Below are 27,568 nucleotides of genomic sequence, written 5' to 3'. Positions count from 1 at the left end.
TGTACAGAAAAAAAGCCTTACTACACGTCAGTAAAAAAAAATGAAAAAATGTCTTCCTGTATATTATGTCCAAAAAATGCCTGACTATACATCATGTTCTAAAACATGCAAAAAAATGCCTTACTACGTAATGACCCCAAAAATGCCTTACTATATATCATGTCCAAAAACATGCCTTACTATACCTTATGCCCAAAAACACGTCTCACTATACATCATGTCCAAAACATGCAAAATATACTACCTTACTATACATCATGTCCACAAAAATGCAAAAAAGCCTTACAATACATCATGTCCTAAAATGCCTTACTATACATCATGTCCTAAAAAAAGGCATTACTATACATCATGTCCGAAAAATGGTCTTACTATAGGCGATAGGCAGTGGAACTGGATGAAGTTAAAACAGCACCACCCTGTGGCCATGACCAGACAGTGCAGTTCATACACAGACAACATATACTGTATTGTGCCTTCCATAAAAGAAAAGATACCAAGTATGCCTTCGGCGTTGCAATCTACGTAAAGGTTATAATATTATGGGAGTAAAGTTATAATATTATGGAAATAAAGTTATTATATTTTATGGATAAAACGTTATAGTATTGAGAGGAAAAATTACGAAGATTGTTTTAAGAAGAAGCTAGTTGATAGACCACGAGCACAGGAGTAACACACGTCACCTTCCGCGGAAACATGATGTAGAACAATAGTTCCCTACAGTGTTTTAGTTACAAACCGAATAGTGTTTCATAATAATAATAGTAAATAATAATAATGTTTCATGAACATTATACCGAATTTATGATTTTGAATCAATGTTACTTTCGTTATTGTCATAATATTGACAAAAAAAGAAAGAAATACACGGAAGTTCATACTGTGTGTCAATGCGGATATTAGCTCATTTGCATATTTTAGCAACTGTGTGGAATATGCAGTTTCCGTTTTGATGGGGGTCGCCTGTTTTGCATTATTATTTTGTATCTTTGAATATTTGATATTCATAACAGACACAAAGAAAGTATTCAACACGTTCTGCTGTTTATTCACAAGTTTGCAGTATAATTTGATACGGCTATAAAGGATAAATAAACGTTTAAGGTTACCTTTACTGTAACGGAAAACGTGACGTTCCCAAAGACACGATATGGCAGCAAGATCAACCACCACCACATTCCTGTCTTTCATTTTTTTTGTCGAACATTCTCTGATGCCTCCAAAAACTATTTTCTATTTTATTCCTAATCATAAAGCTGCTTATGTTAAAACAGTCAGAAAATACAAAATAACACAAAGAGAAAGACAGATGAGAGACAACTTAGTGGGATTTATTGTTATAATATTATTATAACAGTACATCATACTTCCATCAGCACTTTTACATCATGACTTTGTGTCAGTCGCACATCTTTATCATATTTCTGTTTGGTCAGCCTCCCAATATCACACTCACAATTCAATTATTGTTTCATGTCATATTAATAGAATCACTTGATCCTTGCTTCATACATGGAAATGATTCAAACATTGTTATATAATACTGGCAATGATTTAGCAATGTTTTTATATTCATGGAAATGATTTAGTCATTGTTTAATACTCATGGAAATAATTGAACAATCACTTAAAAACGAATAAAAATAATCCAATCATTGATTAATACTCATAAAATAATGTAATATTTTTAAAAAATGCAATCATTGTTTAATACGCATGGAAATCATTTTGCATTTTCTACACTATAATACAGGTAATCCAATCATCGTTTAATACTCAGTAATAATTCAACAATTTATTTTAAACTAATAAAATAATCCAATCATCGTTTAATACTCATAGTAATAATTCAACAATTTATTTTAAACTAATAAAATAATCCAATCATTGTTTAATGCTCATAGAAATAATTTTACATTTTTTAAATATTAAAAAATAATCCAATCATTGTTTAATACTCATAGTAATAATTCAACAATTTATTTTAGACTAATAAAATAATCCAATCATTGTTTAATACTCATCGTAATAATTCAACAATTTATTTTAAACTAATAGAATAACCAATCATTTTTAATACTCATAGAAATAATTTTACATTTTTTAAATACTAAAAAATAATCCAATCATTGTTTAATACTCATAGTAATAATTCAACAATTTATTTTAAACTAATAGAATAATCCAATAATTTTTTAATACTCACAGAAATAATTTGACATTTTTTAAATACTAAAAAATAATCCAATCTTTGTTTAATACTCATAGTAATAATTCAACAATTTATTTTAAACTAATAAAATAATGCAATCATTGTTTAATACTCATCGTAATAATTCAACAATTTATTTTAAACTAATAAAATAATGCAATCATTGTTTAATACTCATAGAAATAATTTTACATTTTTTAAATACTAAAAAATAATCCAATCATTCTTTAATACTCATAGTAATAATTCAACAATTAATTTTAAACTAATAAAATAATGCAATCATTGTTTAAAGTCATGAAAACAATTAAAAAATGTAAAAACTAATACAAATAATTCAATCATTGTTTAATACTCATCAAAATAATTGAACCATTTAAAAAAAACTAATCAAAACAATTCAACCATAGTTTAACACTGATGAAATTGTTGCTTGGCCCCGCCCCTAAGAACAGTATTTCCAGGAATCCCCTTTTTGACAGGCGAAGGGATTCCTGGGAAAACTGGACCCCAGGAGAGAGGAGATGAAAATCTCATCACCCATTTGACTGGCAGGTGTTACCGGGGTTACCGGGGTTACCGTGGTTACCGGGGTTACCGGGGCGTGTGGGTCCTCCGTCCTGAGCTACAGTGCTTCATCTCAGACTAGCAACTGACCAGAGATGCAGCACTGCACCGCGGGCCGCAGGGACGCACGGCGGTAGACAGAAAGTACTGCCAGCACGCTTTTGACGTGGGAGGGATAAACAGGAAATGACTTGAACTCTAACAGACCGACATCATTCTAACTTCCTGTGGGGCTGAGTGCTGGTCCTTCTCATATTACACACACACTAGGAGGACTAGTAAGGACTACTTTGACACAAAAATCATTCTGAAAGCAAAAGTGTGTGTGTGTGTGTTTGATACTCACCTCTTGGCCGCACGAACATCCCATCTGAAACATCTCACATTAATAAATCACGCTGCTGGTTATTATTAGTCAAACAATATGCGTATTTAACACATTTTCATGTGCTATTCAACACTGGTCACTAGGTGTCAGTAATGTTACATTGATGAAAAGCAGAAAAAGGAAGTCAAAAAGAAAAACAAACAAGGAACTCTCCTTGGGTGATACCAATGTAAAGATGATTATAGGGTTGTTATTTCATGTCTACGGAGCTCTAACTGTATGTAGAAAGGGTTTTCTATGCTATGACGGTTAAGTGTGTGTAAAGCTTGCGGTGACATTTACAATAAATACATAATAGCACCTCACCAGACTCATGCCCCACGTTTGTTCTGCATCGCTTGGTCTCCATAGCAACGCCTGATAAAAAGAAGACAGCATTGAAATATATGTTGTAATAATAAGAATCTAACAATGTGGGAAAAGTCTGACATTGTTAGAATGGAAAGTCTCCCGTCGTTCCATATAAGGTCTTAGCTGGCCTTTTTTTATTTTTGGGATCATGGAAAATGGGATCAGCGCACTGGATAAACATTCCCTCTTTCAGACTGTGATTACTCCCACAGATAGATTGTCCACCCCCACCCACCCACCCACACACACACACACACACACCCTCCAGCTGGCTAGTAGTACATACATTCCCTTTTCTAGTCACACTTAACGGCAAGGAGGCGGAGGGCATCATCTCCCTATGCTCTGGCTCAACAAGTCCTTATTAAGAAGAAAGACACTCTCTCGCTCACACACACACACACACACACACACACACACAGTAGGCCATGTTTTTACGTTTGCCTGTGTGTAAGTTTAAGTCGACGTTGACATACACGGGCGACCACTTTTGCATTGAAAGAATCTGAAAGTTTCCACTGCATTATATAGCTGACTTTCTCATTAATGCTAAGCAGTGTAAAACCACAGTGGAACCTTGGTTAGCAGACGCTCCAGTAAGCATGTTTTTTTTTTTTTTTGGCAAAATTTTGCCTCAGTTTGCATACATTTTTTTCAGTTAGCGTACAAATGTGTTCTTTGTGTATTTTTTTTTTTTATCACAAAACGGCCTTTTAACAGTTTAACAGTTTTATTTAGCGTCGCAATATTTACAAATTTTTGGTGTTTGTGCATATGACTCCACAAAAAATTAGTCAGAGCTTTTAGCTTACCTGATACATTGCGCTATCATGTCTGGTGTTAACATGCCAACGTCAGCATACTAGCGTTTTTTGCTATTTTCATGTTAGGTGCATGCTAACATGTTGTTAGCATTGCTTGCATGCTAATAGTAGATACACTATATGAACACCTAGCACCATTATGCTAGGTGTGGTGCTAACATTATTATGTTTAGCATTGCTAGCATGCTATCATGAGCATCGTAGCATTTTTTTGACTTTCATGAATTTGAACTTGAGCAGCGCATGTTAGTGTTAATGTTACCATGGTAACATAATTATACTAACATTTTTATCATTAGCATTTTGAAAAGGTAGGCATTTCTACAAACTTTTTGTGCTATTATGCTAGGTATTAGCGTGTTAGCATGCTAAGGATGCAGAGGGCCCAAATGACTAGGTTTGCCCTGGGCCCCCCACATGATGAAATATACTTGTCTACTAACATGCCAACGTCAGCATACTAGCATTTTTTGCTATTTTCATGTTAGGTGCATGCTAACATGTTGTTAGCATTGCTTGCATGCTAATAGTAGATATATTATATGAACACCTAGCACCATTATGCTAGGTGTGATGCTAACATCATTATGTTTAACATTGCTAGCATGCTATCATGAGCATAGTAGCATTTTTTTGACTTTCATGAATTTGAACTTGAGCAGCGCATGTTAGTGTTAATGTTACCATGCTAACATAATTATACTAACATTTTTAGCATTAGCATTTTGAAAAGGTAGGCATTTCTACAAACTTTTTGTGCTATTATGCTAGGTGTTAGTGTGTTAGCATGCTAAGGATGCAGAGGGCCCAAATGACTAGGTTTGCCCTGGGCCCCCACATGATGTAATATACTTGTCTACTAACATGCCAACGTCAGCATACTAGCATTTTTTTGCTATTATCATGTTACGTGCATGCTAACATGTTGTTAGCATTGCTTGCATGCTAATAGTAGATACACTATATGAACACCGAGCACCATAATGCTAGGTGTGATGCTAACATTATTATTGTTAGCATTGCTAGCATGCTAGCATGAGCATAGTAGCATTTTTTTGACTTTCATGAATTTGAACTTGAGCAGCGCATGTTAGTGCTAATGTTACCATGCTAACATAATTATACTAACATTTTTAGCATTAGCATTTTGAAAAGGTGGGCATTTCTACAAACTTTTTGTGCTATTATGCTAGCTGTGATGCTAACATTATTATGGTTAGCACTGCTAGCATGCTATCATGAGCATAGTATCATTTTTTTTACTTTCATGAATTTGAACTTGAGCAGACGGTTAGCGCATGTTAGTGTTAATGTTACCATGCTAACATAATTATACTAACATTTTTAGCATTCACATTTTGAAAAGGTAGGCATTTCTACAAACTTTTTGTGCTATTATGCTAGGTGTGATGCTAACATTATTATGGTTAGCATTGCTAGCATGCTATCATGAGCATACTAGCATTTTTTTGACTTTCATGAATTTGAACTTGAGCAGACGGTTAGCGCATGTTAGTGTTAATGTTACCATGCTAACATAATTATACTAACATTTTTAGCATTAGCATTTTTAAAAGGTAGGCATTTCTACAAACTTTTTGTGCTATTATGCTAGGTGCTAGCGTGTTAGCATGCTTAGGATGCAGAGGGCAAAAGAACTACAGAGTCAACTGCTGATAACATCACAGAATGGCGACAGAGCTGACTTCCGCTTCCTGTTTCCATGTTATGAGCGTGCTAATAGGCTGCTAACAAGACGTTGGACTCCCGCAGCGTATTAATAACAAATGCTAACCAGAAAAATGGTGTAAATTTTTCAACCTTAATGGAAAAGCACACTAACCCATGTGGAACAGAACCATGTATACATGTTTCCAAACTACAATAACAAGCAGCACAAATCAAATCTGGTACAAATCTAACGTCATGTCATGAAGCTAGGGATGGAAGCAAATCATGTGTGCGTGTGTGTGTGTGTTTATACAGATTGGATAACAGCCAGAGAGCTATCTCTTCTGTGAAGCTAAACATTTCCTTATATGGTCATTTCCTCTCCCAGTTCTGTAAATCACACACAGGAAACCATTTGACTTTAGCTGCTTGTCATACAAAGTGTCTGTCGCACACACACACACACACACACACACACACACACACACACTCAGTAAGAGTTAGAAATGCCGTATTTACATGTAAATTGTTAAGTTAAATCATGATTATTAATTATCCTATGATGCTCAATTGAATGAAATAAGGATGGTCTACAGAAAGAAGGAAAATATTTATGACTTTATGAGATTTATGTGAGAATAAAGTCAGAATTAGGAGAATGACGGTGAATATTACAAAAAAATTATATCAAATGTGATTTTACCAAACACATGAAGTCATAAAGGTAATAAGGATTTTTGGGTAACAAGTTAGAATAGTATAGTTGTCATTATGATCCAATCAGCTTTAGCTTCAGGAAAAAAAAAATAATGGGACAATTTTTTAGGTAATGAGCAATTTTAGCATTACAATAAGTAATATTATTAGAAACAGCTTCTTCCCAAGAGCCATCACCACCCTGAACTCAGACATACAACGTACCCGGTCATTAGCATAATGCAAATGTGCAATATTTCCATCACTGCCTCTGTTACTACCTCAATCATATTTATTTATTAACAAGCCATTACAATACACTTATATGTGACTTTACTCATCTGTCATTATTTGCACTATGACCCACTAAAATTAATATATCTGCTCTCCTGCATATGCTCCTGTGCAATACTATGTGTATATTATGGATATCTTGTATATATCTTGTTAAATTGTCTTTTTTACTCTACTTTTATATACTTTTTTAAAAAAAAAAACTTGACTAATGCACTGAAAGGAGAAGCTCTCCAATCTTGTATAATGACATTTTTTTTTCAAGAAAAAATGGTAAATGATATGACAATGAAGTATTTATTTGCAAGATGAAGTGTTAGTATTACAGACATTGAGATGAATATTTTGTTCCAAGTAAAATGGCATCTTTGCTTGCGTGTGTTAAAAAAATAGAAAAGCAGAAAGGCTTCATCCTAAAAGATATCCATGTGAATTCCCTGTTCTTCCCGTGTGACATGGACCATGGGAATGATGCTCTGTAGGTCCCCGAGGACTGATGTGTGAGTGTATGAGTTGAGTGGTGGGTCATGTGAAAGTCATGTTAACCCAGTACAACCCCCCCCCCCCCCCCCCTCTCAAAGCCCCCTCCTCCCCAATCGGGATGTTTGACTAAATAAATCAAGCATTCCCTCCTCCTTCCTCAAGATCATGAATTTAGGACACGAGTGGCTGCTGTGAATTTACATGGCGCTGTGACCTTACAATGACACCTTACGTACATACATGCAAATATGTGTATGTGTCGATATCTCACCTCTCTGGACTCCCCCCATCCCTCTGGGGGGGCGTGTGGACCAGCGGCGTTTCTGAGGGATCACCTGAATGCACATATATTAGCTATGAATATATAGTTTATGTACAAGCCAAAGACATGCTGCATGTGCTGTACATGAATTACATTATGGATTTCATTTTGGATTTCATTGTCACGGGCAAGCAGGAGCCTATCCCAGCCATCGGTGCCTTCAGTGAACCTAAAACGGACTGTGGGAGGAATCATGTAAAGTCCACATGGAGATCTGAGAACCTCCTAGTGAAGAGTCAAGCCCTGACGCTAATCAGTTAATGTTATGTACCGCAAGGCATGCTGGGTAACTTAACATGATATAAAGCTTACATAAAAAATATTCATTCATTTTCTACCGCTTTTCATCACGAGGGTCGCGGGGGTGCTGGAGCCTATCCCAGCTGTCTTTGGGCGAGAAGCGGGGTACACCCCGGACTGGTCGCCAGCCAATCACAGAGCACACATAGACAAACAACCATTCACACTCACATTCATACCTATGGACAATTTGGAGTCGCCAATTAACCTAGCATGTTTTTGGAATGTGGGAGGAAACCGGAGTACCCGGGGAAAACCCACGGAATTGAACCCTGGTCTCCTAGCTGTGAGGTCTGCGCGCTAACCACTCGACAGCCGTGCCGCCCTAAATAAAAAATATGATTATCTTATTAGAGATTCATATAATATTACAAAAAAATTATTATATCGATATATTATCTTTCCCTTTCTGACAGTCCGTACACGTGACATGCACATTGACATTATTTTCATCAAGATGAGCCTGGGATAGGTTCCAGCTTTCCCCTCACCCTAATGAGAAGCAACCATTCCCGTTTACATCCATAGACGACTTAGAACCAAACATGCATAACATGCAAACTCCACACAGAGATGCCCAAAATGGATTACAACCCTGGAGGCCGGCACGCTAACCTCCTGCATAAACCACACCACACATTCCCAGCATAAAGCAGGAGTGTCACATCGCTCATCAGACGGCTTCAAAACGTAGAAAAGAAGAGTTTGTGTTGTCGTACCTTCGTGGGAGACGTCAACGGAGGTCAACGCTAACTATCATCAGCATGGTCAGCGTCAGTGTGGGACCCCTCTGGCCTCTGCATGTTCTCCTTATGAAGCAGATGGCCTTCCACGCCGTGCATTCCTCCCATACCTTGTATGGTATACTGGGCGGGGCCTCCCCCTCCACACATGACTGATGGGGCAGATGTCAGAAGACCCCGAGAGCCATCAACCACTGACCTGCTGAGTGTGTCTGGGAAAGACTGAGAGCGACGGGGAGTTAAAACAGAGAGGGGTGGGGGGGCTGAGTGGGGGGGCTGGGAAGAGGATGTGAGGAGCAGAGATGAAGAAAAAGATTGTGGAGGGAAAGTAAGGAAAGAAGGAGTGTTTGTGGAGGGCATATATTCCTTGCCTTAAAAAAAACTGACATATTTTATGTTTCTTCTAAATTTGGTCTTTTTCTGCTCAGGCATGAGTGGAAAGCAAACATAGCATGTGGAACTGATTACAAAGAGAGAAGGAAGAGGGTCATTATTTAGGCTTCAAAGCACACACACACACACACACACACACACTCTTTTAGTCTTTTAAGGGTTCCGATCAGGACATTGTAGCACTTGTAGCACATTCAACTTAAAGGTGCTGTCTCTCCTTGGCTCCAAATGATACTTTTTCACCCAAAATCTACACTATCATTGGCTAGCATATGTTAGCAATACAATGGAACCTTGGTTAGCATCGTTAATCCCTTCCAGAAGGTACGACCCTAACCAAAACCAATTTTTCTCCCATAACAATGTAATCCAATGAATCCGCTACAGACATTTTTTTAGAGTTTTTAAATGCAGATAAATGCATATAAATATTCTTTAATTTTCGACAGTTTATCCTCACGAGGGTCACGGGGTTGCTGGAGCCTATCCCAGCTGTCGTCGGGCAAGAGTCGCCAGTCAATCACAGTTTGGCACATATAGACAAACAACCATTCACACTCACATTCATACTTTTGGACACTTTGGAGTCCCAATTAACCTAGCATGTTTTTGGAATGTGGGAGGAAACCGGAGTACCCGGAGAAAACCCACGCATGCACGGGGAGGAGAACATGCAAACTCCACACAGAGATGGCCGAGGGTGGGGAAAGACAAAATAAGAAGCCAAAAAGTTACCACTTCCACACAAAATAGGAGGAGAACTCATTCATTCATTTTCTCCCGCTTATTCTCACAAGTGTCGCGGGGGTTGCTGGAGCCTATCCCAGCTGTCTTCGGGCTAAAGGCGGGCGTGGTACACCCTGGACTGGTCGCCGGCCAATCACAGGGCACATATAGACAAACAACCATTCACACTCACATTCATACCTATGGACAATTTGGAGTCGCCAATTAACCTAGCATGTTTTTGGAATGTGGGAGGAAACCGGAGTACCCGGAGAAAACCCACGCATACACGGGGAGAACATGCAAACTCCACACAGAAGATGGCCGAGAGTGGGAGTGAACCCTGGTCTCATAGCTGTGAGGTCTGTGTTATTATGTTTCATAATTTTATTACTTTATTCCCACAATGTTATAACTTTCCCCCAATCAAATTTTTATACATATATTTACATATATTTTGACATTATTCTGGTAAAATGACAACTGTTTTTGTGTCCTTTTTTTTTTTTTTACATGATCCAACTATTTCCATAAATAGCCGTGTGCCACAAATGGCCCCTGGGCCACACTTGAATCCACTCAGGCAGTCAGCAGTACAGACATCCATGTCTTCTTTCTTTGTGTGTGCTTTCATAACAAAACAGCATCTACTCCAATGTTATTGTCAGTACGCTGAAACAAATAGTAGACGCCATGCTATTTCCTTGACTATAGTGTTTGATCATCTTTGTGAAAGACATTTGATTTTTTTTAAACTTGGTGTGACACGTAAAAAGTCAGAGAGGGTCAAGAAAGACATGCGTGAGCCAGAGCAGAACAAGCTCTTCTCTCTGTCTTTTGTGTCTTAATAAGGTAATGTTTGGACATGGTTCACTGTTTACATGGAGCTTACCAGACGGGGCCATTAGAGATGGCAACCAACCATGGACACACACACACACACACACACATCTTCTCCCTCATATGGACCGCTAACCTTTAACAGCAAGGAAATCTTTTCTCTTTTCATGATGAGTATTTCTGACAAATCGCTAGGTGATATTATGGAGCCTCCACATGTTCACAAGGAACAAGTACTGAAGTACTTTTTGTAGTAAACACTGGATGTACTCATTCTTACAGGGATGCATGCTGCAACAAGGACAGCTAGACATAACATTTCTTGAGTTGCTCACCTTGGAAGACTTTCACAATAAAGGTCACACTCTCAGGCAGCATGTACGTTATTCCTGCAAATGGAAATGCTTTGTCAGCCTCCAGTTCCTCAGGACAACATGAAAGTAAACAAGAAAGAAAAAGAAGTGTGATTTAGAATGAAATGTGAAATAGAACTTTATTGTCATTGACGCAAGGAAATAGTGGATTTATCTATGGCAGGGGTGGGCAAACTTTTTGACTCGCGTGCCGCATTGATTTAACAAAATTGCAGGGAAGGGGGGGGGGTGGTATATAGTATTTTACACGTAACAGTCAATTTTTACACCTATATTTTTACACATATTTTACATGTAAAAGTGTCATGCAATCTGCTATATGTGAACTTTGAAATCATTTATTTGATGTGAAGTGTATTAGAAATTAAATGTATTCATTATGTTATGTATCATTATGTTATATAATATAATATATTATAATTATTATTATATAATATATTATTATATATTGATAATAATAATAACAATAATATTGTTTATTATTATTTTTAATAATAATATTATTACTATTATTATATTAATATTATTAACAACAATATTAATATAATAGTAATATTATTATTAACAACAACATTATTATTGTTATTATTATTTTTACTATTGTGCTTGTGTTCCTTTTTCCAGGAGCATTTTGTAAACAAACAAACAAAATAACGAAATTGATAAAGCAGCTACCTCAACCATCAAAAAGTTGGCCCAAGCCACGATGCCAGGTTGTATGTTGAGTTTAAATAAAATACTTTGGAAAGAACAGGCGGGCCATATTGAAACACTTGGCGGGCCGGATGTGGCCCCCGGCCCGTAGTTTGCCCACCCCTGATCTATGGCATTGTTTTTTTTCCCCTGAGCTGAATGTGCTTTGGCGTGGCTCTCCTTGATATGGTTCAAGCATCATTTGGACAGAAGTATTGGGACACCATCCCATATCACTGATAGGAAGTAAGACCATATGAAAACAAAGATCTGCTCTGCACTTTACGGCTGCTGTCTAACAACTTCTACTCTTCTGAGACCACTCTCTACAAACTTACCCATCGTGCAGTCAGGGGTGGCAGGCGAGGAAACTATCATGATGAAAAAGTAATTAAAAAAAAGAAATAACATCAAATATTTGTACATTGAACTGTATTATACGAAGTCTGGTGCTGGCCTCAGTTTGCGTACATTTTTCCAGTTAGCGTACAAATGTGTTCTTTGTGTACTTTTTTTTTAAATCACAAAACGGCCTCTCACTGAACATTACAGCAACATTACTGACACCTACTGAGCAATGTGGAAAACTACATATAATTCCCAGCATCGTTAAATGTGTTTTCTGAATGCCTTATATTTCATTCATTCATTCATTTTCTACCACTTATGCTCACGAGGGTCTTCGGGCGAGAGGCGGGGTACACCCTGGACTGGTCACCAGCCAATCACAGGGCACATATAGACAAACAACCATTCACACTCACATTCATACCTATGGACAATTTGGAGTCGCCAATTAACCTAGCATGTTTTTGGAATGTGGGAGGAAACCGGAGTACCCGGAGAATACCCACGCATGCACGGGGAGAACATGCAAACTCCACACGGAGATGGCCGAGGGTGTAATTGAACACTGGTCTCCTAGCTGTGAGGTCTGCGCGCTAACCACCCGCCTTACATTTGAATTTTTTTTAAATTTTGCCATTTTTATGATGGAATTTTTTTAAACTAAAAACAGGCCATAGTCAAACCCAAAAAGGCATGATTTACAGATGAACTAAATGTTTCTAAATATTTGATTAAGTCAGTTATATTGACTAAAACTAGCTATATAACAGTAACAATATAATCTTAAAGTGAGGACCCTGAAGCTGTTTAGCGTTACAGGAAGTCCAATGACACAAGACGTCTGTGGGCAGTTTCACTCTGTTTATATTCACTGACAGCAGCACAGGAATTTGCTTCACTTCAGCGTGCGCGTGTGTTCTGTCTTCCTAAAATTGTCAAAGCAGGAAGAGCAGTGATGAGTGGAGTGTAAATGAGAACAATGTGTACAGGTGTACTGTCTCCTCTCCATTGCTCTGCGCTGACTATTCTGTCATGGCTGATAGCGCAGGACAGAAGCCATGTGTGTCCAGCTTCCAACTTCCTTCTCCCCCTTCCTCGTCCCCATTTTAACTAGATGCAAAGGATTTGGGTGTGGAACTTCCAAGGTTGACCGATTTGTTATTTTATAAATAACAGAAATCTAACAAAGTTATATTAACAACAATAGAGTGTGTACAGTGTGAACCAGTTCCTCTCTTGTCATTGTGCTACATTCAGGATTTATCACCAAGCAAGTATTTTAGGTCCTGATGCAGCAAAACAACCCCAGACCATCACACTACCACCACCATATTTTACTATTGCATGAAATGCGGTGTTTTTTTTTTTTTTGTTCAGTGATGATTCGTCATGGAACTCTGACATGTATCTTTATTACGGTGGAGTCATGAACGCTGGCCTCAACTGAGGCCCGCAGTTCTTTGGATGTTGTTGTGGGGCCTTTTGTGACGTCTTGGATGAGTCGTCACTGTGCTCTTGGGGTCATTTTGTTTGGCCGGCCACAGCTGGGAAAGTTCACCGCTGTTCCATGTTTTTGCCTTTTGTGGATAATGGCTCTTACTGTGATTTGCTGGAGTCCCAAAGCTTTGGAAATAGCTTTATAACCATTAAAATTAAACTTTTTCACATAAGGCCAAGGAAGTTTGATTTTTTTTCCTCCCTTAATAATTAAAAGTTTCACTTAAAATGTGCATTCATTGTGTCTAGTTGTGTAATGTTTAAATTGGTTTGATGATCTTAAACATTTAAGTGTGACAAACATTCAAAAAAGTAACAAACCAGGAAGGGGGCCATTGCCACACCATTGTATATTCAAAGACAAAGCATTGTTTTATTATTAGTTATTAGTATCAACATTGAGCTTCTTCTCTTACATTTCTGGTGATTTTACTTGTATGTATATATTTCTGATAAAGTAATAAAAAAAAGCTGCAGGCCATAAATGGACCCCCATGGACAAAGACAAAACAATCCAAACCATCATGGTATCGAAACTGTATTCTATAATTAAAGCATTGTGCTCTACCGCCACCTAGTGCCATATTGAAGTACTACATCTCAGCACATGAAGTGCAACATTATGGAGGATTATACAGGATTAAGGCCACACCGAGTTGAAATATTGTATTTGAAATAATGTTAAATATATTATTTACGTTTAATACATTTTAAACATATTTATTTAGCAACTATGAACCCCGTTTACGCATTTTAAATCGACTCAGAAATCACATGAAACCACCCGGCCATTTTTCGGTCATTTTTGATGTTTTGGACTGATTGTTGCTAGCTAGCTTAAAACACAAGGATACATTGCTAGCGACAGCACACAAGATGACAAACATATTTAAAGTAACAATTCAGAGATGGCTTTTGGGGGGTGATTTTTATACTCACAAAGATGAAAGTTCCCCAAGGCTTGAAACGTTTTCGAACAAAAAGCTGGTTTATGAGCTTTTCCGAACTTCGTTTCTGCCACTGCTAACTTGTGTTTCGTCAAAGATCGTCTAATTGAGACAAGAGCACTCATTCTTGCAGTCACTGAAATGATTCTTTTTTGTGATGTCTCACTTGAATTTTTATTTTTTTATGATACATATAACCACATGTATTTACCAACTATGAAACCAACGTCTTCTACCAACTACATGACACATGCACAACTGTGAGGACGAGTCCCTGCTTGCTTTCTTCCTTGCTTCCTTGCTTTCTTCCTTGCTTTCTTCCTTGCTTCCTTCCTTCCTTCCTTCCTTCCTTCCTTCATTCATTCATTTTCTTTACCACTTATCCCCACGAGGGTCACCGGCATGCTGGAGCCTATCCCAGCTGTCTTGATCCCAAATATTTTTCAAAAGCCGTCTCTCTTGGTACCGGCCATTTTTTATGTTTTTGACAGATTTTTCAAGGCACACAGCCTATAGTTGTTCTAGGGCAGGGGTCGGCAACCTTTACTATGAAAAGAGCCATTTCACCTACTTGCCCACTAAAGAAAAATAGCCTGGAGCCGCAAAACGTTGTATGTTTAAAACAACATTGGAGGGAAAAAAAAAAGACGAGTTGGAGTACTCTTGCTAGTACTGGAGATAAACTTTTGTTTTTAAATGAGCTCTAATTTATTTTTTAGAATCGTCAAATAACTCATTAATAATAATTAATAACTCAAAGTATTACTCATTTCCCTTCTCATTTCGCTTCATGCTCATTCAGTCACCAGTCAGAACTCAGTCAGGATGCATTCATGGTCTCACACAAAGTTGGATTTTTGTAAACTCATAACAAAGACGTGCATTTTCACCACACGGGTGCTAAAAAATATTCAAGCATTGCAAAGGGAGCCGCAACAAAGAGGCTGGAGAGCCACATGCGGCTCTGGAGCCGCGGGTTGCTGACCCCTGTTCTAGGGCAATGTACACATGGTACAGTATATGTCAAAATATTTCATCAGAAAAAAAGTTTCTACCTTTTTCTGTTCTTTAGTAATCAGAAGTAGAAATTTCAGCAAAATATCAGTTCTCAACAAAAAAAAGTGAGGAAAACATCTTTTAATGTGAAAAGATAATTTCAAGCATTTCACTTTGACACAAATGTAGCCATATATGTATATATATATAACCAAAATATATAAACAAATATACCACAACATAGACAACACAAAAAGGTTGTTTTACATGAGAATAATTTATTTACAAATATAACACCATGAACTATTTACAATATTTACAATTTGTGTTCAGATTTCCCCTCACTTCCTGGTTGCTTTTCAACTTCCTGGTTGCTGTGCAGCATGTCCTGTATTTCTATTGGAAAGATGCATGGCGAGCACTTATAAAATGCACTTCTGCCACATTGTGGCCGTTTTTCCAACTTAAAAGTGCACCAAACATGCTCTCTTTTATTGTGCAGTTGTATCATCACCTGTTTTAACATTAAAAAAAAAAACATAAAAGACGTATAAATGTGTTTGGGGTTGAAAAAAAAAGACAAATTTTGGTGGCTGCGCCTTTCTCAGTATATAACTGGGGTCCAGCATTTGATAGCCCCACCCAAAAAACCCACTCTGTCTCCTCCGGACTGGAAGACTGTGGTGTAGTTTCCTTGAAAGGCATTCTGTTGCAAGGTAATTGCTTTGAAGTTTGTCCATTAGCGACAGTTCAACTGGTTTGATAGCCGCAATAAAAGGGTCCACAATCGATGTGAGTTTCCTGTCCAGTTTATGCAAACTCTATATTCAGAAGTACTTTGTAGTACTTTTTAGTTTCTATGCAAATGATAGGTCACTTGTTAAAGCCTGGTGTTTTTTCCAGAAATACACTTGTTTTTCTGTGCTTCATGACATACGTCATGAACTCTGTAATACTGATAAAGCATTATGAAAACAACCAATGCAAACTTGTTTTGCTGCACAGCTTGGTGAATCATTGACAGGGACTTGGTCATACATACGTACATACAGTGACATAGCCTTGACCTCATTATGTAACGACCGGTAACATTCGAATAGCATGAATGTTACTGCAGCAGTGTTGTTCCTCCTGCAATGTTGTTTTTTTTTTTCTTGTGTGGATATATAATAAACATTGAATACATTGAATCAGTTCATTCATTGTGAATAACCTTATATTATGTCCATGTCATGAAAATGAAATAATAGAAGTGGCTTCTGTTTTGTTCGGCCTCTACAAAAGTACTACGTCTGGGGATAAAAAAAAGTGTATGACATTACAAAACACGACAAAAAGGTAAAAATTCCTGCTTTATTTTTTTTATAAGATAGTACATAGTGTAGTATAGTACAGGATATGCAGCATATTCATGTCAGCCAGGCCGGGTCCATTCATTTTCTACCGATTATCCTCACGAGGGTCGCGGGGGTGCTGGAGCCTATCCCAGCTGTCTTCGGGCGAGAGGCGGGGTACACCCTGGGCTGGTCGCCAGCCAATCACAGGGCACATTCACACTCACATTCATACCTATGGACAATTTGGAGTCGCTAATTAACCTAGCATGTTTCTGGAATGTGGGAGGAAACCGAAGTGTCCAACAAATTCATTCCTAAAAATAATGAATCATTTAACAACTGTGGGGTTTATCACCATCAGTCCAGTAATGATCACATAATCTTGAGTAAATATTCATGTAAAATACCCCTGAATGTGTTCCAATTTCAAGAACTCAGGATGTCATATATCACTTCATTAAATACAGTGGTGTAAAAAAAAAAAGTGTGATGGTCTGGGGCTGTTTAGGTGCTTCAGGGTCAGGAAGACTTGTTGTGATAAATGGAACCAAGCAGAAACAAAATTGGGTTCTGCAGCAGGACAATCATCTAAAAACACGCCGGCAAGTCCGTCCGTCTCTGATTGGCTGAAGAAAAAACCAAATGAAGACTTTGGAATGGTAGACAAAGTCCTGACCTGAATCCTATTGAGATGCAACCTGAACCTGATGTGGCTGAATGAGACTCATCAGTTATTGGGTTTAGGGGGCTTTTTTTCATCCCTTAATAATAAAAACTCACTTAAAAAAAAAGATTTTGCATTCAGCTATGTTGTCTTTGACAAACATTTAAAGTTGTTTATGACCATGAAATCAAGGGGGCAAACACTTTTTCACACCACTGTAGTTATTCAATCACGATCCTGCCTTTCATGCGCATCCTGTGTAAAAACATGCGATTGACTTGTTGTGGCGACCATTAAATGACGTTTAATACTCATGGTCGAAAAATGTTTCAACAATTACTCGGCTCTTGTTTGAGGTCTTGGCCTTTCTGTGGTTGTCAGCGTACATTAACCCTCCCTGAAGCTGATGTCACAAAGCAGTGATAAATGGTCCGAGGGGTAGTGAAACGAGGGCAAGCGGTCTGGACCGATCTGCTCTTCAGTAGGAATATCCAACAAGCAGTCCACGCTCAAAGCCTTGTGGGTATACCAGATGTAATCAAGTGTGCTGCAGCTTTCTCCAGTGGGACGGATCTTCCACGTCGTGTAAGGCGGCTCCGTCTGTCCGTCAGAACTCAGCAGCTTATAAGCAGAGTCCAGGCCAAGAGGGGAGGATCTGAAACGGCGGTAAACGTCTTCTGAAGGCTCTGCGTTAAAATCCCCACACACCACCAGCGGATCGTCCCCCGGTGAGTCCAGATCCTGGTTGCCTCCGCTCCTGGAAGTTATGCTTCGTAGGCTCTGGAGTAGGTCGGCGCCCTGTGCGCTCCTCAGCCTCTCCCAGCCACTTCGGGCTTTCAGATGCGTGACGGCCACGCAAAGTCGCCGACCTGTTAGCCGGCAGTTCAGTATTTGCACAATGGCTACCTGGTTGGTGGGTAACCTCATTGCGGACAGCCGCAAAGGAACTGAGGTCTGGAGGGAGAAACGCGAGAGGCGGTAGAACAATGCGCAACCATCAGGTCCATTGTTTTGTTCTACATCTAAACAAGGAGACCAAGGCTTTGCCAGGAAGCTGCCGTGGTAACCGAGGCTGGCCATGATTGGCTGGAAAGTGTCATAGTAATGGTCAACTTCCTGTAGACAAACAATGTCAGGGCGGTAGGTGAGGATCTCTTCCAGGATCAGATACTTCCTTTCCTTCCAGTTGAGGGCCTCCAGAGGACACCGAATAAATCCATCCTTCCCTTCACCCAGTGCTGCAAAGAAAAAAAGAAACTAATGTAATATTATGAAGATAAATTATGTCAATAAATATATTTTTCATTCATTCATTTTCTACCGATTATCCTCACGAGGGTTGCCGGGGGTGCTGGAGCCTATCCCAGCTGTCTTCGGGCGAGAGGCGGGGTACACCCTGGACTGGTGGCCAGCCAATCACAGGGCACATTCACACTCACATTCATACCTATGGACAATTTGGAGTCGCTAATTAACCTAGCATGTTTCTGGAATGTGGGAGGAAACCGAAGTGTCCAACAAATTCATTCCTAAAAATAATGAATCATTTAACAACTGTGGGGTTTATCACCATCAGTCCAGTAATGATCACATAATCTTGAGTAAATATTCATGTAAAATACCCCTGAATGTGTTCCAATTTCAAGAACTCAGGATGTCATATATCACTTCATTAAATACAGTGGTGTAAAAAAAAAAAGTGTGATGGTCTGGGGCTGTTTAGGTGCTTCAGGGTCAGGAAGACTTGTTGTGATAAATGGAACCAAGCAGAAACAAAATTGGGTTCTGCAGCAGGACAATCATCTAAAAACACGCCGGCAAGTCCGTCCGTCTCTGATTGGCTGAAGAAAAAACCAAATGAAGACTTTGGAATGGTAGACAAAGTCCTGACCTGAATCCTATTGAGATGCAACCTGAACCTGATGTGGCTGAATGAGACTCATCAGTTATTGGGTTTAGGGGGCTTTTTTTCATCCCTTAATAATAAAAACTCACTTAAAAAAAAAGATTTTGCATTCAGCTATGTTGTCTTTGACAAACATTTAAAGTTGTTTATGACCATGAAATCAAGGGGGCAAACACTTTTTCACACCACTGTAGTTATTCAATCACGATCCTGCCTTTCATGCGCATCCTGTGTAAAAACATGCGATTGACTTGTTGTGGCGACCATTAAATGACGTTTAATACTCATGGTCGAAAAATGTTTCAACAATTACTCGGCTCTTGTTTGAGGTCTTGGCCTTTCTGTGGTTGTCAGCGTACATTAACCCTCCCTGAAGCTGATGTCACAAAGCAGTGATAAATGGTCCGAGGGGTAGTGAAACGAGGGCAAGCGGTCTGGACCGATCTGCTCTTCAGTAGGAATATCCAACAAGCAGTCCACGCTCAAAGCCTTGTGGGTATACCAGATGTAATCAAGTGTGCTGCAGCTTTCTCCAGTGGGACGGATCTTCCACGTCGTGTAAGGCGGCTCCGTCTGTCCGTCAGAACTCAGCAGCTTATAAGCAGAGTCCAGGCCAAGAGGGGAGGATCTGAAACGGCGGTAAACGTCTTCTGAAGGCTCTGCGTTAAAATCCCCACACACCACCAGCGGATCGTCCCCCGGTGAGTCCAGATCCTGGTTGCCTCCGCTCCTGGAAGTTATGCTTCGTAGGCTCTGGAGTAGGTCGGCGCCCTGTGCGCTCCTCAGCCTCTCCCAGCCACTTCGGGCTTTCAGATGCGTGACGGCCACGCAAAGTCGCCGACCTGTTAGCCGGCAGTTCAGTATTTGCACAATGGCTACCTGGTTGGTGGGTAACCTCATTGCGGACAGCCGCAAAGGAACTGAGGTCTGGAGGGAGAAACGCGAGAGGCGGTAGAACAATGCGCAACCATCAGGTCCATTGTTTTGTTCTACATCTAAACAAGGAGACCAAGGCTTTGCCAGGAAGCTGCCGTGGTAACCGAGGCTGGCCATGATTGGCTGGAAAGTGTCATAGTAATGGTCAACTTCCTGTAGACAAACAATGTCAGGGCGGTAGGTGAGGATCTCTTCCAGGATCAGATACTTCCTTTCCTTCCAGTTGAGGGCCTCCAGAGGACACCGAATAAATCCATCCTTCCCTTCACCCAGTGCTGCAAAGAAAAAAAGAAACTAATGTAATATTATGAAGATAAATTATGTCAATAAATATATTTTTCATTCATTCATTTTCTACCGATTATCCTCACGAGGGTTGCCGGGGGTGCTGGAGCCTATCCCAGCTGTCTTCGGGCGAGAGGCGGGGTACACCCTGGACTGGTGGCCAGCCAATCACAGGGCACATATAGACAAACAACCATTCACACTCACATTCATACCTATGGACAATTTGGAGTGGCTAATTAACCTAGCATGTTTTTGGAATGTGGGAGGAAAGCAGAGTACACGCATGCACGGGGAGAACATGCAAACTGTCTCCTAGCTTTGAGGTCTGCGCGCTAACCACTCGACCGCCGTGCAGCCGTAAATATATTTTTAAGTCGCAATATTTGAGAAACAATACAACAAATAAAGTTGGTTGGGGAAAAACTTATAATATGGGAATAAAGTGTAATAATATTATGAGAAGAACATTTACAAAAAGAAGGTTGAAATAGATGGAAAAAAAACAGCAAAAATGGAACAAAAAGAGCAAAAACGAAGTTCATACTAGTAATACACTTTTTCACCAATATCACAAAACTGAGTTGTAATTTTTACTTAAAATTTATGTAGCCTTTTAGCATTCATTCATTCATTTTCTACCGCTTTTTCCTCACGAGGGTCGCGGGGGTGCTGGAGCCTATCCCAGCTGTCTTCGGGCGAGAGGCGGGGTACACCCTGGACTGGTCGCCAGCCAATCACAGTTTGGCACATATAGACAAACAACCATTCACACTCACATTCATACCCATGGACAATTTGGAGTCACTAATTAACCTAGCATGTTTTTGGAATGTGGGAGGAAACCGGAGTACCCGAAAAAAACCCACGCATGCACGGGGAGAACATGCAAACTCCACACAGAGATGCCCGAGGGTGGAAATCAACCCTGGTCTCCTAGCTGTGAGGTCTGCGTGCTAACCACTAGACCACCGTGCCGCCTGCCTTTTAGCATATTTACAAAAAAAAAGTCGCCCATTCATCCTTTCATTTTTCAGTATGTGGCCCTTAGTGGAAAAGGTTTGGACATCCCTGCCTCAGTGCATACTTAAATACATAAATAAATACATAAATTCCCTAAACATATATTGCCAGATTGACTCCATAAATGTGTACCTTGCGCAAGTATATTCCACTGCATTACTCGTATGGGAGCGTGGTGGCAGCGTGCGGTTCCCTTGGGATATACCAGATCTCTGTGGGGCCTGGCTGGACGCCTCTGGAGGGCCTCCTCACACTCCCTGAGCAGCAGGTCCGGGTCGAGCTCAACCAGGTCTTCCGGGTTGAGATTCTCTTCTCTTTGGTCCAAGGGTGTGCTGCTCAACGTCTGGGCCAATGTACTAAACAACCTGCTGGTGTTGTTGCCCATTGGACAAACTGAAGGACATAGAGAAAGACAAAACGTGTGTCGTGTCATACGAGTGACAGACAGAACAATTACAAACATAATACAGAGGAACCTCTGTTAGAATAGGCCATGGTTAGCATGTTTTTTTGTGAAACAAAGAAAATAATAAAATAAATATATATTTTGTGGCAAAATGTCTGGTTTTCTGGAAAAGGATTAATTGGATTTATATTATTTTATTATGGGAAAACTGATTCAGTTTGGAGTATGCCTTGGTTAGAGAACGTGGACTTCTGATACAGATTTATGATGCAAACCTCTGTTAGAATATGCCATTGTTAGCATGTTTTTTTGTGAAACAAAGAAAATAATAAAATATATATATATTTTGTGGCAAAATGTCTGGCTTTCTGGAAAAGGATTAATTGGATTTATATTATTTTATTATGGGAAAACTGATTCAGTTTGGAGTATGTCTTGGTTAGAGAACGTGGACTTCTGATACAGATTTATGATGCGAACCTCTGTTAGAATATGCCGTGGTTAGCATGTTTTTTGTGAAACAAAGAAAGTACTAAAATAAATATATATTTTGTGACAAAATGTCTGGCTTTCTGGAAAGGATTAATTGGATTTATATTATTTTATTATGGGAAAACTGATTCAGTTTGGAGTTTGCCTTGGTTAGAGAATGTGGACTTCTGATACAGATTTATGATGCTAACCAAGATTCCACTGACTATACAGTATATAAAGACAAATATGGGAAGTAGCTAACTTCATAGAATGATTTAGTTTTCAAGTTGGAAGACCCTCTCTGTCCATATTGACTACTGCTAGAGAACATGAGAACACACTAAAGCGGCACAGGCTTTCATTAGATCTGATGGTTCCATTAGAACTGGCTCTATGCCAGTCCTCGTCCTCACATCACTTATGTCTCAACATCATGAGCCCAGGATGACTTAGCATGTATCATCACATCAGGCAGGATGCTCCTTGAAGGTAGCACCCACTGAGCCCCGAGCTTCTATGGAGCGCCATGCATCCAGCATATGCTGTCTGTATATTTTTCCATTGCTCTAGAGTTTGTAGTCCACATCATCGACATTCAAACGTAGACCTATGCTGTTACCCCAGTAGCCCATACACATCAGTACACAAGCGCTGATACAAATGGCAAAGTGCAAATAGCGTAGCTTCAAATAACCACAAGGCCATTTCATTTCAATGAATTTACGACTCCTTTTCTCGGGGGTCCCATACTGCGTTATAGTGACCGCAGTCTGTGAAAAGTCCTAATACCGTAAATACACGAAAGCAACCATCATGTTCAAGTCCTACCTCCTGTCTCCATGTCATAGCAAATGCCCTATTCTTCCTAAAGGGCACTTGGGTGTGTCTGTGTTCTGATGTAGCCGTGTCTCCCGTGGTCTCTCCCTTGCTCGCTTCCCAATGCCATGACTCATCCTTTAAAAGGTTTTTTTATCTTGAAGCGTGTCTGGTTCCCCTCCCCCTCAAACTTGCTGGTTGACAGAAAGAGCCGGAAGACATGCTAAGTCTGTCTCAGACATCGAGAGAGGAAGTTAAGGTCTGGGGTGACCAATCAGGGATCTCCATGTGCACAGTCACCATAGTGATGCGGGGGCCAGGGCATTCAAAATATATATACATTAATCTTTCTGTTAATAAAATGATGATTAATCATGATTAATTAATTTGCCGTTTGAGATATATATACACACACACACACATATATATATATATACACACACACACACATATATATATATATATATATATATATATACACACACACACATATATATATACACACACACATATATATATATACACATATATATATATACATACATTAATCTTTCTGTTAATAAAATGATGATTAATCATGATTAATTAATTTGACGTTTGATATATATATACACATACATTAATCTTTCTGTTAATAAAATGATGATTAATCATGATTAATTAATTTGACGGTTTGATATATATGTATATATATATAAACATATATACACATATACATACATATATATACACAAATATATGTATATATACATATATATATACATATATACATATGCATATATCAAACCGTCAAATTAATTAATCATGATTAATCATCATTTTATTAACAGAAAGATTAATGTATATATATTTGTATTATATAATGTATTATATATAATGCCCTGGCCCCCGCATTCATATATATATACACACATACACACACATGCGCGTGCGTGTGTGTAAATGATGGGTACAAAGATGTTGCCTAACATCACTGAGTGCAAGGGGATTTACTAAAAGGAGCATGTGGTCCAACAGGTGGGGATGACAGGCACATTGACCAGACACTCACACACGCAAGGCTGTAACACATAACCTCCTCTTCTGACAATGTAAACACATATAATCAGGTTGAAATGTGCCCCAGAAAACCATGTTCCAAATCTGCATGCGGCACCAAGCCCTGTATGCAGCCCACTTAGATCAGGTTACAGCGAGGCCGGCAGGAGATCCAGAGCAGCCCTGCAGCAGAGCCATTTAAAAATGGCGAAAAGAAAGGCAGAGTCTATTCATAACAGCGTCACAGAACACAAGAAATGTCTTTGGCCACTCTCCAATTGGTCATTTCTATTTATCAGTACTGTATACACTGAAGTCAAAACATGTTGGCAGGTCTGCACTAATATTGAAAGTCCTTTTGCCTCTCACGTCCCCATTGACTGTTCACTATAAACCCCCCCAAGCAAGGGAAGAGAAGCACTGACACTGCCCGTACTACTCGTACAAAGATGGCTATCCTTTAATGTAGCTAGCTGATAACCTTGTCTCGACCAGGTTATTGGTCATTTATTAATAAATAATAATAATTATTTATTCTAAATTATTTAAATTATTTGTGCAATTTACTGTTTACGCTGTACATTGTTGTTCATATTTGATGTAATCTATTTATTCTCCACATTATTATTATACGGGAGCCAGGCAACGACATTTCGTTGGCAATTTCACGGCTGTGTTATTGTGCAATGACAATAAAGGAAGTTTATCTATCTATCTATCTATCTATCTATCTATCTATCTATCTATCTATCTATCTAGGAAGTTTATCTATCTATCTATCTATCTACGTATCTACACTCTAAAAAGTAATTCAGAGTATCTGTTGACACCACTTGATTTTATACATAAATACAATGTAAAAAATGTAATTAATTGATTTAGATAAACTTTCTAAGTTGCTAACTTTATTTTTAAGTTATGTTAAAATCATAATGTTGGCTATTACATGAACTTAATTTAGCATGTCATATACACTCAAATTTTATTGTTGGTAAGCTTAAAACAAAATTCAGGTTGCCATGACTTCATAAAATTAGCTTGGTAACATAATATATACACACACACACACACATATATATAGTATATATATATAAAGTTACTGCTACTTAAAAAGTTGTGTGCATTGTTATTATAATTAAGTAGACAACAAATTAAACTACTTTGAATAAAATGATTAAGTCAGTTGACTTAACATATTTCTTTGAGTTACGAACTTAAAAACTTGTCCTTATGACAACAATTATTCAGTAAGCATTACTTAAAATAAACTTTGAGTGAAGAGGAAAAGTTAATTTGTGCAATGCAATATTGTTTGTTGGTTCAAAGCAATTTCAAATTAAGTTGTCATAACTAAGAAAGACTAATGGAAACTGTTGCGTTGATTTTTTTTGTTGAGGCTAAACGTTTATTTTTTGAGTGTATCTATCTATCTATCTATCTATCTATCTTAACTCATTGTTGATTTTGACTGATATCACAAAGCAGACGGAATATTATGCTATATAGACGTGGTATATGGCAAAAGAACGATTAGACGCTCATCTATTCTTTTTCCTTTCTTTAGTAATCAACAGTAGAACTTAGGTAAGTTTCAGCAAAATATCAGTTCTTAACTAGAAAAGATACATTTCAAGCGTAACTTTCACTTTGACACAAATTTAGCCATTATATATTTAGCCATGAATCGGCTTAGAGTAATGGCCGAACAGGCAAGATCGTGGGTACATGCGGCTGAAATAATTCCTCTGTAGTGTTACGAGAAGCTTGGACTAAGCATCTGGTCAGGATGCCTCCTGGAAGCACCCCCTTGGGAGGTGTTCAGGGTACGCCGTCCAACCGGCGTGAGGCCTCAAATAAGACCCAGTGGAAGACACACTGGAAAGACTATGTCTTTCAACTGGCCTGGGAATACCTCAGGATCCCCTGGTAGAAGCTGGATGAAGTTAACCGAGGACAAGGAAGAGCGAGAAAAAGATGGATGAATCACTTAAAATACTTAACTAACTACATTGAATTGCAACCATTTTTGGAAATACAACTGTATCCCAAGCAGAGTGTAATAAATTGTTGAAATAATTGTCTCCAAGCCAATTGACTCGGAATGCTATGACTGATTAATATAACCAGCATGTACCTTGTCCCATGTCATCTTAACAACCACTTATGCAACCCAACCAGGCCAATCCCATTTGAGACTTCCAGTACAGTTCTGAGTTTCAATCACGACAAGCACGGAACCTCAAAACCATACAAACACTATGTCTTTCAGTTTATTTAGACCACACATATAACAAAGATAATATTGTGAAATTTGGAGTGTCCGTGAATGCACCTTGCCGTCTGAGGACAGAGGGAGGAGTCTGTTTGAGAGTTGGGAGATACTTTGATACATATTTGATATCAGGGCGACAACCTTTATATATATATAAGTTGGGCAAAAATAAATATAAAACAAAGATAAACACTTAAGTGGTTTGGTCTAAACAAAAAGAGGCAAAAGTTTCGAAGTTTAAAAGGGAAACTTTCCGTGGTCAAGTTCCGTGCAATTAGCGCCATATTAGCTTAACTGAACAATTGGAACAGACATTCCATCAAAACTTTAACTGAATTTAACATCATTAGTCGAAAGGTCACATCAGTTGAAAAAAACTTTTGCTGTATGACATTTATATTAACATATATTAATATATACTTTACCGAGAACTTTTCCCGTTGTGGACAATCCAGTTGTCTTCAGATGTCGACCGCTCTCCTTAACACCGCGACATTGGCACCTTGTTCCCGCCGGTGGTAGAACAGCAGCGGGTGAAAATGCTCTTCTGGCGATGGTTCCCTCCAACGATGATATACACGTTTGGCTCATAAGAGCTGAACAGCGGCGAGCTGGATTCATTATTCGCTGTACTTGGATAAATGGAGGTACTAACGTGTGTCACTACTAAGCCATTCAAACCAACATTTGGAATGTTCCACAAATGACTACTAGTTATGACTGTACTGTCAGAAAAGCCGGCA

The 27,568-nt window shown here is 38.8% G+C and overlaps 2 protein-coding genes and 1 long non-coding RNA gene across 5 annotated transcripts; all 3 read right to left on the bottom strand.

Moving 5' to 3' along the window:
- Positions 1 to 1,313: 1,313 nt before the first annotated feature.
- Positions 1,314 to 9,044, bottom strand: LOC131110640 (uncharacterized). Of its 2 annotated transcripts, XR_009120932.1 has the most exons (3): positions 8,831 to 9,044; positions 7,761 to 7,824; positions 1,314 to 3,527 (listed from the first exon to the last, which is right to left on the bottom strand). It is a non-coding gene; the product is annotated as an uncharacterized LOC131110640 (long non-coding RNA). The 2 variants fall into 2 exon arrangements; XR_009120931.1 differs by having other exon boundaries at positions 7,761 to 9,044.
- A 7,963-nt stretch (positions 9,045 to 17,007) lies between these two features.
- LOC131110657 (nocturnin-like) lies at positions 17,008 to 19,936 on the bottom strand. Its single transcript, XM_058063944.1, has 2 exons — positions 19,889 to 19,936; positions 17,008 to 18,926 (listed from the first exon to the last, which is right to left on the bottom strand). Exons 1-2 carry the CDS (start codon positions 19,934 to 19,936, stop codon positions 18,057 to 18,059), a joined length of 918 nt encoding a protein of 305 aa, XP_057919927.1. The 3' UTR covers positions 17,008 to 18,056.
- Positions 18,758 to 27,568, bottom strand: LOC131110554 (nocturnin-like). Of its 2 annotated transcripts, XR_009120909.1 has the most exons (4): positions 27,251 to 27,568; positions 21,952 to 22,212; positions 18,991 to 20,786; positions 18,758 to 18,907 (listed from the first exon to the last, which is right to left on the bottom strand). XR_009120909.1 is itself a non-coding variant. In XM_058063768.1 (3 exons), the coding sequence occupies exons 1-3, from the start codon at positions 27,444 to 27,446 to the stop codon at positions 19,936 to 19,938; spliced, it is 1,308 nt and encodes a 435-aa protein (XP_057919751.1). In that variant the 5' UTR covers positions 27,447 to 27,568; the 3' UTR covers positions 18,764 to 19,935. The 2 variants fall into 2 exon arrangements, 1 of the variants encoding a protein (XP_057919751.1); XM_058063768.1 differs by having other exon boundaries at positions 18,764 to 20,786.

Source organism: Doryrhamphus excisus, chromosome 23 (assembly GCF_030265055.1).
Source record: "Doryrhamphus excisus isolate RoL2022-K1 chromosome 23, RoL_Dexc_1.0, whole genome shotgun sequence".
Taxonomy (NCBI): domain Eukaryota; kingdom Metazoa; phylum Chordata; class Actinopteri; order Syngnathiformes; family Syngnathidae; genus Doryrhamphus; species Doryrhamphus excisus.
Note: the sequence above shows the minus strand (reverse complement) of the source record. Positions and strands in the feature narration are given on the sequence as shown.